Raw genomic sequence first — 12,908 nt, 5'->3', positions numbered from 1 at the left:
GGAAACCACTTGTGGAAGCCTACCCCACACTGGACAAGGCCAAACTGAAGACAGAATTGTCCCTGGTCTATGAAAATGAAGAGTTCAAGGCTTGCAGTGGTGCACTGGCTCTCTTCCAGGTTTTCATGGAAAACAAGTTCCAGGACACATTCAGCGAGACTGTAAGTCTTCCTAAGATTCTCATCTCCACACCGATGACTACAGCAGAATCAGAGAGGTGCTTCTCTACTTTAAAGAGGATAAAAACATTCCTTAGGAACACCATGGCACAAGACCGCCTGAACGCACTGGCTATGCTCTCCATGGAGAAAAACCTGATACAGAACATTCCTGACTTTAACACCAAAGTCATTGAGAAGTTTGCTACTCAGAAAGACAGAAGAGCAAAGTTCATGTACGAATAAGAGCACTCACTCACTCACTCACTCTCTCACTCTCAAACTCACTCACTCACTCACACATACACTCACTCACACTCACACACACACTCACACATACACTCACACACACACTCACTCACTCACAAATACACTCACTCACACACACATACACTCAATGGTATCTTTTGGTTTGGGTTCTTTTATTGGGATAGTTACCGAAAGCTTCTGGCACATACAGCCCCACCTAGAATATTTTTCACCAGCCGCCACTGCACCTACTTATCCACTAGATGGCAGAATATCATCTTTTAAGCCCTCTGACAGCCTCACCTCTACATGAACCACACACAGACGCACACACACACGCACAAAATCGTGGGGTGAATCAATGGTGAGCCTCTTTTGTTGACCTGCAGGCGTGGCCTCAGTGACACTAGTAGAAGGGCGGAACTATAGCCCCCCTCAGTTTACTTTAAAGCCTTGTGGGTTGATAAAGATGCCAAGCACAAGTCAGGAACTTCACTTCAGAGTAGTTCTCCTTCCTTCAGCAGGCCTGTGCAGCCGCAGACAGCATGTCAAACTCGGACAGGGTTGTGTTAGCTCTGGGAGGAGCAGGCACAGTGGGCTCTGGGATAGTTAAAGCACTGCTGGATAAAGGTAAGCTGCTCAGGCGCCACTTAGAGAGGAAAACCTTCTCTAAGAGGACCTTTAGACAAACTATAATCTGTGAATCAGTGGAAGATTGTACAGTTTCTATGTTAACTCAGATTTTCAAATTAATTTGGAGACTGTCATTTTCAGACTTTGAATTGTTAAATGACTGTGGCTAATTATCTGATGTTGATGATGTCTGTGTGTGTAAATTTAGTTTAAACAGAATTTCTTTTTAGAGTTTATCTCGCATGAACTTCACTGACATGATTTGGACGTACAATGTGCCAACTGGTGTCCTGTGTCCCAGGTCAAAAACTACCTTGAACGCATCAAAAGTGTTTTTAGCTGCAACACATTTCTATGCTATTATTGCATGCATGAAATTATCAATCAACAAACAAAATATTGTAATAGATGTATTATTACAAAGATATTCTAGGGTAAAGGACTGCTCGGACCAGGAGAAGTTCAGTTTAAGTCTAAATGCAGATCCTGAAGTTTGCAAACATTAAAATATATTTCATAATAAAGTGAAAGGTCAAATACATAAAGATATGTAGGGTCCATCTAGAATTTCCAACAGGACATTTGAGTCATATGAACACTGAAATAGAAAAATTGAGAACAATGAAGGTTAAGAAGTTATAGGTATTTTATAATGGTACACTTACCTATAAAAATGTAAATATCTGTGTGTTGTGAGTTTATGATGACATCATAGTCAGGATTTTCCTGCTGCTGGTTTGATCAACAGAATCCCTTTAACTCTGACCTGAACTGATCTGAGCTCTGGTGTCAGCCTCTGCTGTACTTCCCTCCATTATTAACAACATTACATCTTAGTAAGAGGTAGTCCTGTGTAAATTTTGTATGTTCTTCATCCCTGTTCAAAGGGCGTCTCAGTCCCTATGCTGAAATTTACTGTAGGTATTTATGGTGCTCTGCAGCCTCGAACCAGTGAAGGAGACAGTGTTAAATGCTGTGATGAGAGATTACTGATTTGCATGTTGATAACTTTGCTGTTTGACCTGGGCAGAAAGTTGCCATCTGCTGCTCTGTCACAGTCATCCCTCTGATGACCCTGATAAACAGATTAGGACAATTTAGGCCTATTACTGAATTTTGATTTTCATGTGAGAGGGATTAGTCCTGTATCTGTGTTAAAGGTGCTGGTTTTATCTGTCTGCACTACAGATTAATGTAGAGTCTGATGTGTGTGTGTGTGTGTGTGTGTGTGTGTGTGTGTGTGTGTGTGTGTGTGTGTGTGTGTGTGTGTGTGTGTGTGTGTGTGTGTGTGCAGGTTTTAAAGTGGCCGTGATCTCCAGGGACAACAGCCGGCTGGAGAGACTCCGATCATTCATCTCTCCCAACACAAAGGATAACCTCACCACTATAGTGGGGAATGTGGGTAAGCTGAGATATACATCATTCATCTAGAAAACTGTCTGTCATCCATCCATCCATCCATCCATCCATCCATCTGTGCAGTCTCTCCTTTTGTTTTCCATCAGGCTGATGAGATGGGCGTGACTACAGATTTCTCCCTGGCTATTTCCATCTATTTGAAGCTCCAGCGCCTGGAGTAAAAAAGTAAAATATTTGTAGTGGAGGACAAGAATACAGTAATTGTAAATAGAAATACTCAAGTAGGGCGGCACGGTGGTGCAGTGGTTAGCGCTGTCGCCTCACAGCAAGAAGGTTCCGGGTTCGAGTCCCGGCTCGGACGCGGGGTCTTTCTGTGTGGAGTTTGCATGTTCTCCCCGTGCTTGTGTGGGTTCTCTCCGGGTACTCCGGCTTCCTCCCACAGTCCAAAGACATGCAAATGGGGACTAGGCTGGTTGATTACTCCAAATTGACCATAGGTATGAATGTGAGAGTGAATGGTTGTTTGTCTCTGTGTGCCCTGCGATGGACTGGCGACCTGTCCAGGGTGTACCCCGCCTCTCGCCCGAAAGGATGCTGGGATAGGCTCCAGCTCCAGCCCCCCCGCGACCCTACTAGAGGATAAGCGGTAGAAAATGGATGGAATACTCAAGTAAAGTACAAGCTACCTGAGTAAAACTCTTTCCACCACTGCGTACTGTATCATGGATACAAGAATCTCCCTACAGGCTGCAATGTGACATTACACAAATACAAATTTGATGGATCCAATGGTAGGGTTGATTTTCCTATTTAGAGCCTTCTAGTAGCAAAACAAGTGTAAGTGAGTCTAAAGCTATGCCATTGGCCCTGTGGAGATGTACTTTGTCACGGAGGTGCTTCAAGCTAATTGCTAACATTAGCATGCCAACATGCTCACAGTGCTAATCCTGACATCTTGATGTTTAACTGATATGATGCTGACCATGTTCTCCATCATGGTTTAGCATGTTAGCATGAAAATATTTGCTAATTAGCGATAAACACAAAGTGCAGCTGAGGCTGATTGGAAGGTTTCACAGGTCAGGCTGACAACACTTTAGTGACATTGTGGGGTCATTAAAGTGAGATAATGTAACTTTTGAAAGAAAAAACCATGAATAAATAAAATACATAAATGAAAAGTTAAATACATAAGCAGTACAACTTCTCTTTGCCTGGCATATGGTATGACCAGTAGCTTATGGTTGCTAACATTAGCTAGTGTTAGCAAGCTTCAGATAGATGTTGTGTTGTATATTAGATAAGAAGATGATGGTTAGGGGGGAAAGGTTGTCATTGTGTCTCCATTTGAAAAGGGCTCATCCTCTGGGAGCATGAATATGCTCCGTATATGTTATTGGTGAGTTTGAGTTACCATGTCATGAACTAAAGTGTATATCAGTGACATTGGTGCTAGATAACAAGTCAGGGGGTCACCAAAATTGTTATGAATCATCCTCCATATTATATTAGGAAAAGATAGCAATATCAGCCTTTAAACCCCGTCTTAGTCCAAACTTAGTCACACATCTCGGTCTAACTTGCTGTTTTGAAAGTCTTTCTTGTCCCGCAGGGGGACAGCCTAATCTGGACTGTAACCTGGAGGCCTTTCCTCTTCTCTCTGTTCCAGGGTCAGAGGAGGGAGCAGAGCAGGCGAAGCAGGCCCTGCTGAAGGCTGTGGGGAAGGTGACTGACATTGTTTCCTCTTTGGGCTTCAGCTGGTGGCAGGGAGGACCCCCACACACCCAGACTCTCAAAGACCTGCACTGGGTAAACACACACACACGCACACACACACACACACACACACACACACACACACACACACACACACTAAAACCAAACAGCGGCTACACCACTACTTGAGACTACCAGTGGTTTTGATTAAATAGTGAATTTTCTTGTTGTAATGGTAGTTCTCCTGTTAAATCATGTCTGAATGTTGCAGAGGCTTTTCCTCCTTTACAAGAATGAAGAAGAAATTCTGGTTCTTCACTGATTATTTTCATATTTCTTCTCCCTTCAACCCTCCAGGTAATTGAGACATTACTTTTTTGCACATTTGTGTCGTGGAAGACCTTCTTCCCCCTGGTAAGGGACGACTCCAACTGTACCTACACCTTCATAACAGGTGAGTCCTGTAGCCATTTATTTCTACTAATAGCACAGCAGCGTCTGTCCAGTACGTGATGTGGTGAAGGGGATGCTCGTCTGTGCATGTCAGAAACTGAATACAAAGGTTCATGCCTAGTCAGAATCTATTACCAGTGTAGCTCAGGCTTTGCTCTAATAATAAGCTGGAAACATCATTTGTAACAGCTGTAATTAAGTGGATGTTACAAATGTCTCGTCACACTGTTGTATATACACATCCAGAAACACTTATTTAGAGATGTGTTTGTTTGTAGTCAGTAAAGAGGGGTGCTTTCATTTGTGTTTTGTGGTCTTTAGTCACTTGAACCATGACTCCGGCACATAGAAGAAAAACGACTCCCAGAGTGTTTATATAGTTTAATGTCCTCTTCTGCTCTGTGCCACAGGAGGAGCAGGAGAAAAGTTGCTGATGCCTGGTACAGGCTTCCTGACAGTGGGAGCTGCCAGCACCCTGGCCTTCTGCCAGGTACTACGAGAGGAGTACCCAGAGGTGCCCTGTAAACTCAACCAGGTGAGACTTTAAATGGATTACACAGCAAGACTTCAGTTAACAAAGCACCAAAGCTGATATAGAATTTCTGCCCCAGACCTGTTCAGCTCAGCACAAAAGAAGACCGTCAGATTTCATTTCAAGTTTAGTTTTTCCCACAGAGCAGCCAGGAACATTTTTAACATGTTTTTTGTTAATTAAACCAGTTATCACTTTGATGTGCTACAAGCTGCATTAGCACTGAAATCCAGCGTCAGGATTTGTTTTCACACATTTTCTCTCTCACTTACTAAACCACTGTTGTTAAATTGGATTAGTAGATCTGGGCTAAATTTGTTCATGTTCAATGTTCTTAACAATCCTGAAGCTCAACAGCCACAAAACAGGTTCCATGTGTTTTTAAAAACTTAACTTTCCTCACTCAGCCACAGTGTGTATCCCTACAAATATGAATTACAGAACAACTCTTCTTTTTTAATGTTGTACAAACCTGAAATATGAAGAACATCACCATCTGTTTTTCCCAGTAAAACTGCAGGACTCCAGGTTTCAAAGCTGTCATGAAGTAGCTTTAGGCAAGGCAAGGGAAATGTATTTGTATAGCACATTATCATACACAGAGTTCATTCAATGTGCTTAAGAGAAATAAAAGAAGCACAAAAAAAGGTAATTCAATGTGCTTAATAGAAATTTAAGAAGCATTAAAATAGAAGTAAAAAGCAGAATCAGGAAACAGGCTAAAAACAGTATAAAAACACAGATTATAAAAGAGAAATTGTGTCATTAAAGTGTAAGATTAAAAGATTAAATGAAGGCAGAGGTGAATAGAACAGTTTTAGCTTCTTTTTAAAGCCAGTTACGTTTGAATCACTCATGTGTTTTGTAAAAGTCAGTTAGATTTAGATTTATTGATACAATATGAGTCGTTAGGGGCCGGAATCATAAGGAATCATGATTCAATTTAATTCTGATTCTTTCAAGTCAATTTAGCATCAATTCACAATTTGAAAACCAATTCTCGATTCAATAGATGGAGAAGGAGGCACTTTTCTCAGGCTCTCACTTCAGTTCACTGTGTGCTGCACTGTGCTCTGAGTTCAGCCTGTTTCCTTCTGTCAGTCTTACTAACGACATACAACAAACCATTTTTTAATCCATGAATCAATTCAGAATCATAGAAGACAAGAAGTGCAATTCTCATGTGAATCCATTTTTTTCACTCATGCATTAGAGAGGTGTCAGTGTGATGTCAGAAATAATCACTGAGTCTGTTTGTGTTGGGCCAAAAACAATCCTCAGAGTCCGTGCATGTTAAATAATTAAAGGGTAGTACATTCTGATCTTTTTATATTCATAGCAATTTTTTCAGTTGTACTCACCAAATGAATTTCATAAATATGGGAGCGTTCTGTGTTGAAGTTTGACAGGGCAGGAAATTTATGTGGAAGAGAAAACAAAGATGGACAATAAAATGATCACATTCACCTTAGTGAACGGACCAACTTCCTGTTTTAACTTTGACATGTCATACCTGCTGTAGTGTTCCTGTTCAGTGAGATGTCAGGTTTGACCTCCAGATGAAGAGCTTTAGATAATCTGGATTAAGTGTTGGTCTGGCTGCTCATGTCCCCTCAGACTTTATTGCAGGGATATCATTGTGTCACTTCAGTGTTATGGTAAGTGTAAACCATAAACCTGAATTACTCTTTAATGTGATCACGGCTGAAACAGTCTCCCTTTATCGGTTGTCCCTGCCAGGTGAAGATCGACACAGGTGTAGCCACTCCAGAGCGTATGGCACCTGGTTACCTGAACCACCTGGACCTGGGTGAAGCTGTTGCCACCCTTGTGGAAAGGCGAAACACCTCCCACACCGTCTTCACTGTCAACTGCCCCGCAGATTTAAAGACTGTCCTTCTGGAGAGGAACCTTTAGACTTGCAAACCCGTCCTCCAGCCCTGCCTTGATGTCCCGGGGACACATTTACACTTCTGCTCCTGCTCTTGCTGAACTCTCCACAAACACATTTACAGTGTCCATTTGTTTCCCTCTCCCACGACCCTGAACCATGTCCTTGCACAAGTGTATGTGAATTGTATACTGTTTCAACTAATACTGTATATTCTGCTGCCTGTTCCTAGATCCTTAGCAACTGTTTTCTCTGCATGTGCTGTTGTGTGATGTTTGTAAAAAAAAAAAAAGAAAGGATTTATAATACCGACATTCTCCCTGTTTCCTGCTTCTTTACAAATATCATCACACAGTTCTGTTCTTTACATTAGCACAGTATTTCTGTATGTGATCTGCTAAATATATTTGGTGTAAAACTAGATGTCTAAAGGCCAAACCGTAGGTGAGAGCAGGTGAGGATCTGGAGGAGAGATTTTGTTAGCCGAGCTCCCCACTGCCTTTTCAGCAACTCGTCAAAACAGCAGAGGGTGTTTGGTTGTAGATTATCTGATCGTTTGTGTCCACAAACCTGGATTTAAAGGTAACCTGTGGCGCCGTGGATGCCCGTGTTGTTCTGTATTAGCATGCGCAAGAGGACGCACATGTTCACACATGTACAGCAATGACCATTCTTTATGCTATTGCACTGACTAACAGGTGGCAGTATAGCAATGCACATTAAAAAAGCAACAATAACGACTGCAAACTAGCATACATGTAAATAATGCAGGATTTTAGGACATAAAGACAATAAGTGCAACATGTTTGAAGACTGTTCAGTCAGACATTCATGGGACTGCACTTGTTTGTGCATGTAAAATGAGAAGAAGAGATCTTTAGAGAAAAGTTCTAATCAGATATACCTTTGTCAAACCAGCATACTAATATATTCACTTAGACAATCTGACCTTAGTTTGGTTGCTAAGGTCTTGTGTGTAAGTGATTCCTTAAGACCAAGATAAGGAGAAAAGCTTAAATACTTCCGTGAACATTTTAAGGGAAACTTCAGACTTCAGCGAGTTTGTGCAACAGTTTTTATTTGAAGGAAATCTAAAGTTGAACTTTACGGAAAATCTTAACTTAAGATGCTTTCGTGCACACTCGAAATTAAAAAGTTCATACAACAAGTCAAAGTAGTCGAGTGTGAAGAATTAAAAAAGAACTCAAATTCCACAAACTCTCTCACCTCCACACCCGACCAATCGCTGCATAAAGAGGTTGTGATTGTAAAATTGTAGGTTTTAGAAAGCTATAAGACGATCCAAACTTCACTCGAAGCATACTGACCTCTTATGGATGGACACTATGGCTCTGAATAGTGAGTCTCCAACATGGCATGATAAGCACATGTCAGAACCTGCCTGATTATAGACACAAAGGTTACACAGCATGGTCTGGCCCATTCAGCCTGTTAAGCTAAAATAAATAAAAATGAAGTTTAAATATGCCGTGTTCTACATTCAAATACCAATAATAAACTAGATGTTCTACCACATCACTAATCCTGTGTGTTCTCTGGAGTATTTTCCTGAACGTTTGTCTTTGTAGTTGTTAACGTTGAGGTTAATTGTCTCTATGGAAACAAATTAACGCAGATAAAGGTCAATCTTTGGTGCGGGTGGGGTTTGACATTATCATCCCCATAGCGTGACTCTGTGTCCCGGTCACAAGCACCAGCACCGACCCCCTATATGCCTCTTTGTCTGTTGCCCATTATTTGAGGCAGCATGGCCCTTAGATAAACTAAACAGAAGTTTGGAGGCCACAGTGGACTGCAGTATCAGAGGGGGTATTGTTGTTTTGTGTAGTGTCTTGTTGTGTACTGTCTCATTGTTGTTATGTGTACTGTACTGTTGATGCGTGCATGCTTTCACAACAAGAATGTAGACTTGTCGTGCCAATAAAGTTGCCTGCACTGACTGATTTGGGCTTCCCTTGGTTGACAAGAATAACCGGGATTGGACAAGAAAGCAGAGTGGGGAGAGCGAGAGTCGTAGTAGTTTTGTTGGGGGGTTGGGGGAAATCAGTCATAGTTTTTGTTTTGAACTTGTCGGCTGACAGCTCAATTAGGCCAAATTATGATTAAACCACAAGGGAGAACCAACTGGGCCCCACTTTCTCTTTCTCTTCATCTCCTCCTCCCTCCCTCTCTCTCCCCGCCTGAAAAGGACAGAAACAGTCAAACACGCCCACACAAACGGCCATGTTCACCCTCTGATGATGAGTCATCTCATTCTAATAAGAAAAGAAAACTGGCTTTTGTTTAAAAGGGAACGAGGGGTCGCTGTCTTCTAAAGAAGGCTCAACAGACTGAGGACTGGTCGGAGAGGAAACGCTGGTCAACAGGTTCAATGAATGAGAGAAAATTGGGTGAAATATTGGCTTTGATGTTGGAACAGGAGGACACTGTTTGGCACAAGAAAAATGTGTGATTGTGAATTTTTTAGCCACATTAACAGCATGGCTGTAGAGGTGGCAATATCAGTTGGTCTGTCTGTCCACTACAACAGAGTATTAAGGCCACATAGAGGAAAAAAAAGAAATCTGAAATTTCAAGAATAAAGTCATAATATTACAAGAATTAAAAATGTAAAATTTCAGGGGAAAAAAACCCACAATTTTTTTAGGAATATTACAAAAACCAGTCAAACGGGTGAAAGGACAGACAGTGTCAGCCTGAGCTGCTTCTGGCAGCTGCTGTTTGTTTGTACAATAGTATCAGTTTCTTCACAATCTTTTTAATGTCCTGATGATGATGATGATGATGATGATGATGATGATGATGATGATGATGATGAGGATGATGATGAGCCCAAAGAAGAAGTTTCTCCTTATTTGTGAAACCTAAAGTAGAACATCACAGGATGCTTCATGTTCCTCAGTTTAAAGCTTCTGATATTTCCGCTCTAAAACAACACACAACCTAAAATTATCACTTTATTCTCATTATATTAGGACTTTTTTTCTTGAAATTTAAGATTTTTTTCCCCTCAATCTGGCCCTAATATTCCGTCGTAGTTCGCCACTTTGGTCCACATTGAAATATCTCAACAAGTGCATGAACTTTGTTGATCCATGACATTTCTTCTAGCGCCACGATGAGGTTGACATTTTTGCTTTATAATGAAATGTTTCAATGATTTGTCATAAAAATTTGTTTCAGATATCCAGGGATAAATCACAGTGACTTTCCTGTAGCATTGACAGCAAGTTCATGTATCCAGTGAAACATCTCTAGATGGATTGACACAAAATTTGGTGCCAACATTCATGGTTGCCTGAGGATGTATCATACTGATCGTGGTGATCCCCTGACTGTTCCTCTAGCGTCACCATGAGGTTGATATTTATGATTTTGAATAAAATGTCTCGACAACTATTGATGATGCCTTCAGGATCAAGTGTCATCACTTTAATGACTTTTTTTCTACCACCATCACCAGTTCAAAATTGAAGTTGCCCAGTACTTTGGTTTATGACCAAAGAGCTGCAAAACTAAAGGCATGCCCATCAGCCTCAGCTTCACTCTGCGGACTTAATCATTAGCATGCTCTTCCACAACATTGAGATGGTGAATGTGGTAACTATTAACATCAGCATGTTAGCATGGTGCTAATGTTTAGCTGAAAACACAGCTGTGCCTACAGCGTCACAGGGCATGTAGATAAGATGAGAAGATGCATTTGAAGGTTCAGTCTACAAGTCTAGGACCAAAAAAAGACAAACTGCTCACTTAACGTCATCGTGAAACCACCAGGAGACTACAATTCTTCTTGGACGATGATCAGTAAGCCTAGGGTAATTAGGGTAATTGCACAAACTTAGCTCAAAGTGAATACACATATTTTGATAAAGTGATTAAATACTATGTTGATGAAAAGGGATGGAGACATCTGTTGACATCTGCCCTGTACCTGATGATAGAACAGATTACAGTCAGAACACGGAGACAACGGCAATGAGGGTAGAAGAACAGTGCAATAGTTGACAGACTGATGCCAAATTACTCCTCTGCTTTTGATTAAGAACTGGAGCGGCTGAGATGAGAGGGATTCAAATTTTGAGCCAGATGGAAAAACAAGCCATGGGCTTGGTGCTTTGCCTTTCCGTGAGAGAGCAGCGAGAACTCACCAAAGCAGCAGTGAAGTTTTCAGCTTCTGAAAAACGAATACACCACCACTATTGCCAGGCAACACCACAAAGATGCAGTCTGACAAGCTGACAGACAGTAGGTTCATCAGAGAGGCCAGGCAGCTATGACGGCAAGAGACTGCAATTGTGTGTATGCGTGCGTGCGTGCGTGTGTGTGTGTGTGTGTGGTCCCTAGTGAGATATCTTCTTTCCCTGGCCTGGTGTGTCACTAGGGGTCATGGCATTGTGAGAAAAACTGACAGAAGGATGATCGGCCCATAAATACTGCATCCACTTAATAACAGCTGCCTTCATGCTTGTTGCTATGGAAACAATTAATAAAGGCTTAAACACTCCAGAGGCTTGTGTCATATCAGCAGCCAGCTCTGAGGTCAGGGAAGCTCAGAGTCACGCTATCTCCGACAGGGTGTGTCCCATCCATCACACCAGAAGGACACACGATCACTGACACTGCAGCAAAACACACTTGTAAACACAGACATGTGCCAGCATGTCACACAGAGTAACTCAATTACAAGCTAATTGGTTCAAAATGTGGTTTTGTGGGGCGGTTTAAGGCCAAAGTGTGACAACAGGGTGGGAGAACAGTTTACCACAGCAGCCATGTTTAGAGCATTCGTTCTTCTTACCATGATGCACATTTCTAACAGGCCAGATAATTTTGTTCCCTCTCCTGTAAGTGCACATTTTGAGTTGTCAGTGATATTTATGTTGGGTGTTAACATGGAGTTAAAGTCATTGAAATGCTCCAAAACAGACAAAAAAAACAGCAGGTAGACAGTGCACATGCATGTGATCCTGTGCATACTACACTGTGTTGCAGTGTCTCCTGAAAGTAGAAAGCAGGCAAGCTGTAATCATTATTACAGCTGGTACATTTTAAATATATAAGACTTTATGTGTGGGATCTTTACTACAGTACATGTGAAATTCTTAGAGTCTCATTTTGTTATGAAGCTGACCTCTGCGGTTGGATTCTTCCTCATTTTAGACAAAGATGTGTTTATGAATTGTTCTCTGACTTTTCCAGTAAATTGTACATTCATGCTTCACACTCAACATGTAATGGATTCAATCATCTAATTGATATTCTGAAACTTCCTGGTTGAAGACTGATCTTGAAAACTATGGAAACTGAGAAAGGCCATACAGACCATATTTTTTTATCACAATCACATTGACGAATATGAATATGAATATGAATATGAAGACTGCATAGGGTAAATAAACAGAAAGACTGCTAAGCTTCAAAGTGATTGTTCTTTAATCATAATCATAAAAGTCAGCAGACAATTAGCTTGGATTAGCTTTAAGGTTACAAATGGGGAAACAGCTAGCCTGGCTCCAAAAGGAGAAAATAAGCCAATCAACTGCTCTCACTAATTAACACTTAAAATGTCATTTGTTTAATTTGTACAAAAATTGAATGGTGACGACTGGCAAACAAACAAGGTTCAGTATAATGTGTTAATTAGTGAGCTTTAGACAAATCCCGTTTGAAGTGAGCCAGGCTAGCTGTTTTCCCCTGCTTCCAGATATAATGCTATGCTAACTGTCTCTGGCTTTAGCTTCATTAGCATACTGATGCTAGTGTATCAAGGAATGTTAAAACGTTTAACTATTTCTTTAACCTTTAACCACTGTAACTGCTGTTTCACCTGCTGGATATTAGCACTACGTAGAACATTAACAGACATACGATGTGAGGTTATGTTAGGGATCAA

The 12,908-nt window shown here is 41.2% G+C and overlaps 1 protein-coding gene across 1 annotated transcript; it reads left to right on the top strand.

Annotated features, from left to right (window-relative positions):
• The first annotated feature begins 899 nt into the window (after positions 1-899).
• LOC111238844 lies at positions 900-7,279 on the top strand. The gene is made up of 6 exons (XM_022768552.1): positions 900-1,037; positions 2,335-2,442; positions 4,069-4,208; positions 4,473-4,569; positions 4,979-5,103; positions 6,841-7,279. The coding sequence occupies exons 1-6, from the start codon at positions 953-955 to the stop codon at positions 7,015-7,017; spliced, it is 732 nt and encodes a 243-aa protein (XP_022624273.1). The 5' UTR covers positions 900-952; the 3' UTR covers positions 7,018-7,279.
• Positions 7,280-12,908: the final 5,629 nt, after the last annotated feature.

The sequence above is a fragment of the Seriola dumerili genome, unplaced genomic scaffold, assembly GCF_002260705.1.
Source record: "Seriola dumerili isolate Sdu_G_001 unplaced genomic scaffold, Sdu_1.0 BDQW01001690.1, whole genome shotgun sequence".
NCBI lineage: Eukaryota > Metazoa > Chordata > Actinopteri > Carangiformes > Carangidae > Seriola > Seriola dumerili.
The sequence above is the reverse complement of the archived record's forward strand: the minus strand, read 5'-3'. Positions and strand labels throughout refer to the sequence as shown.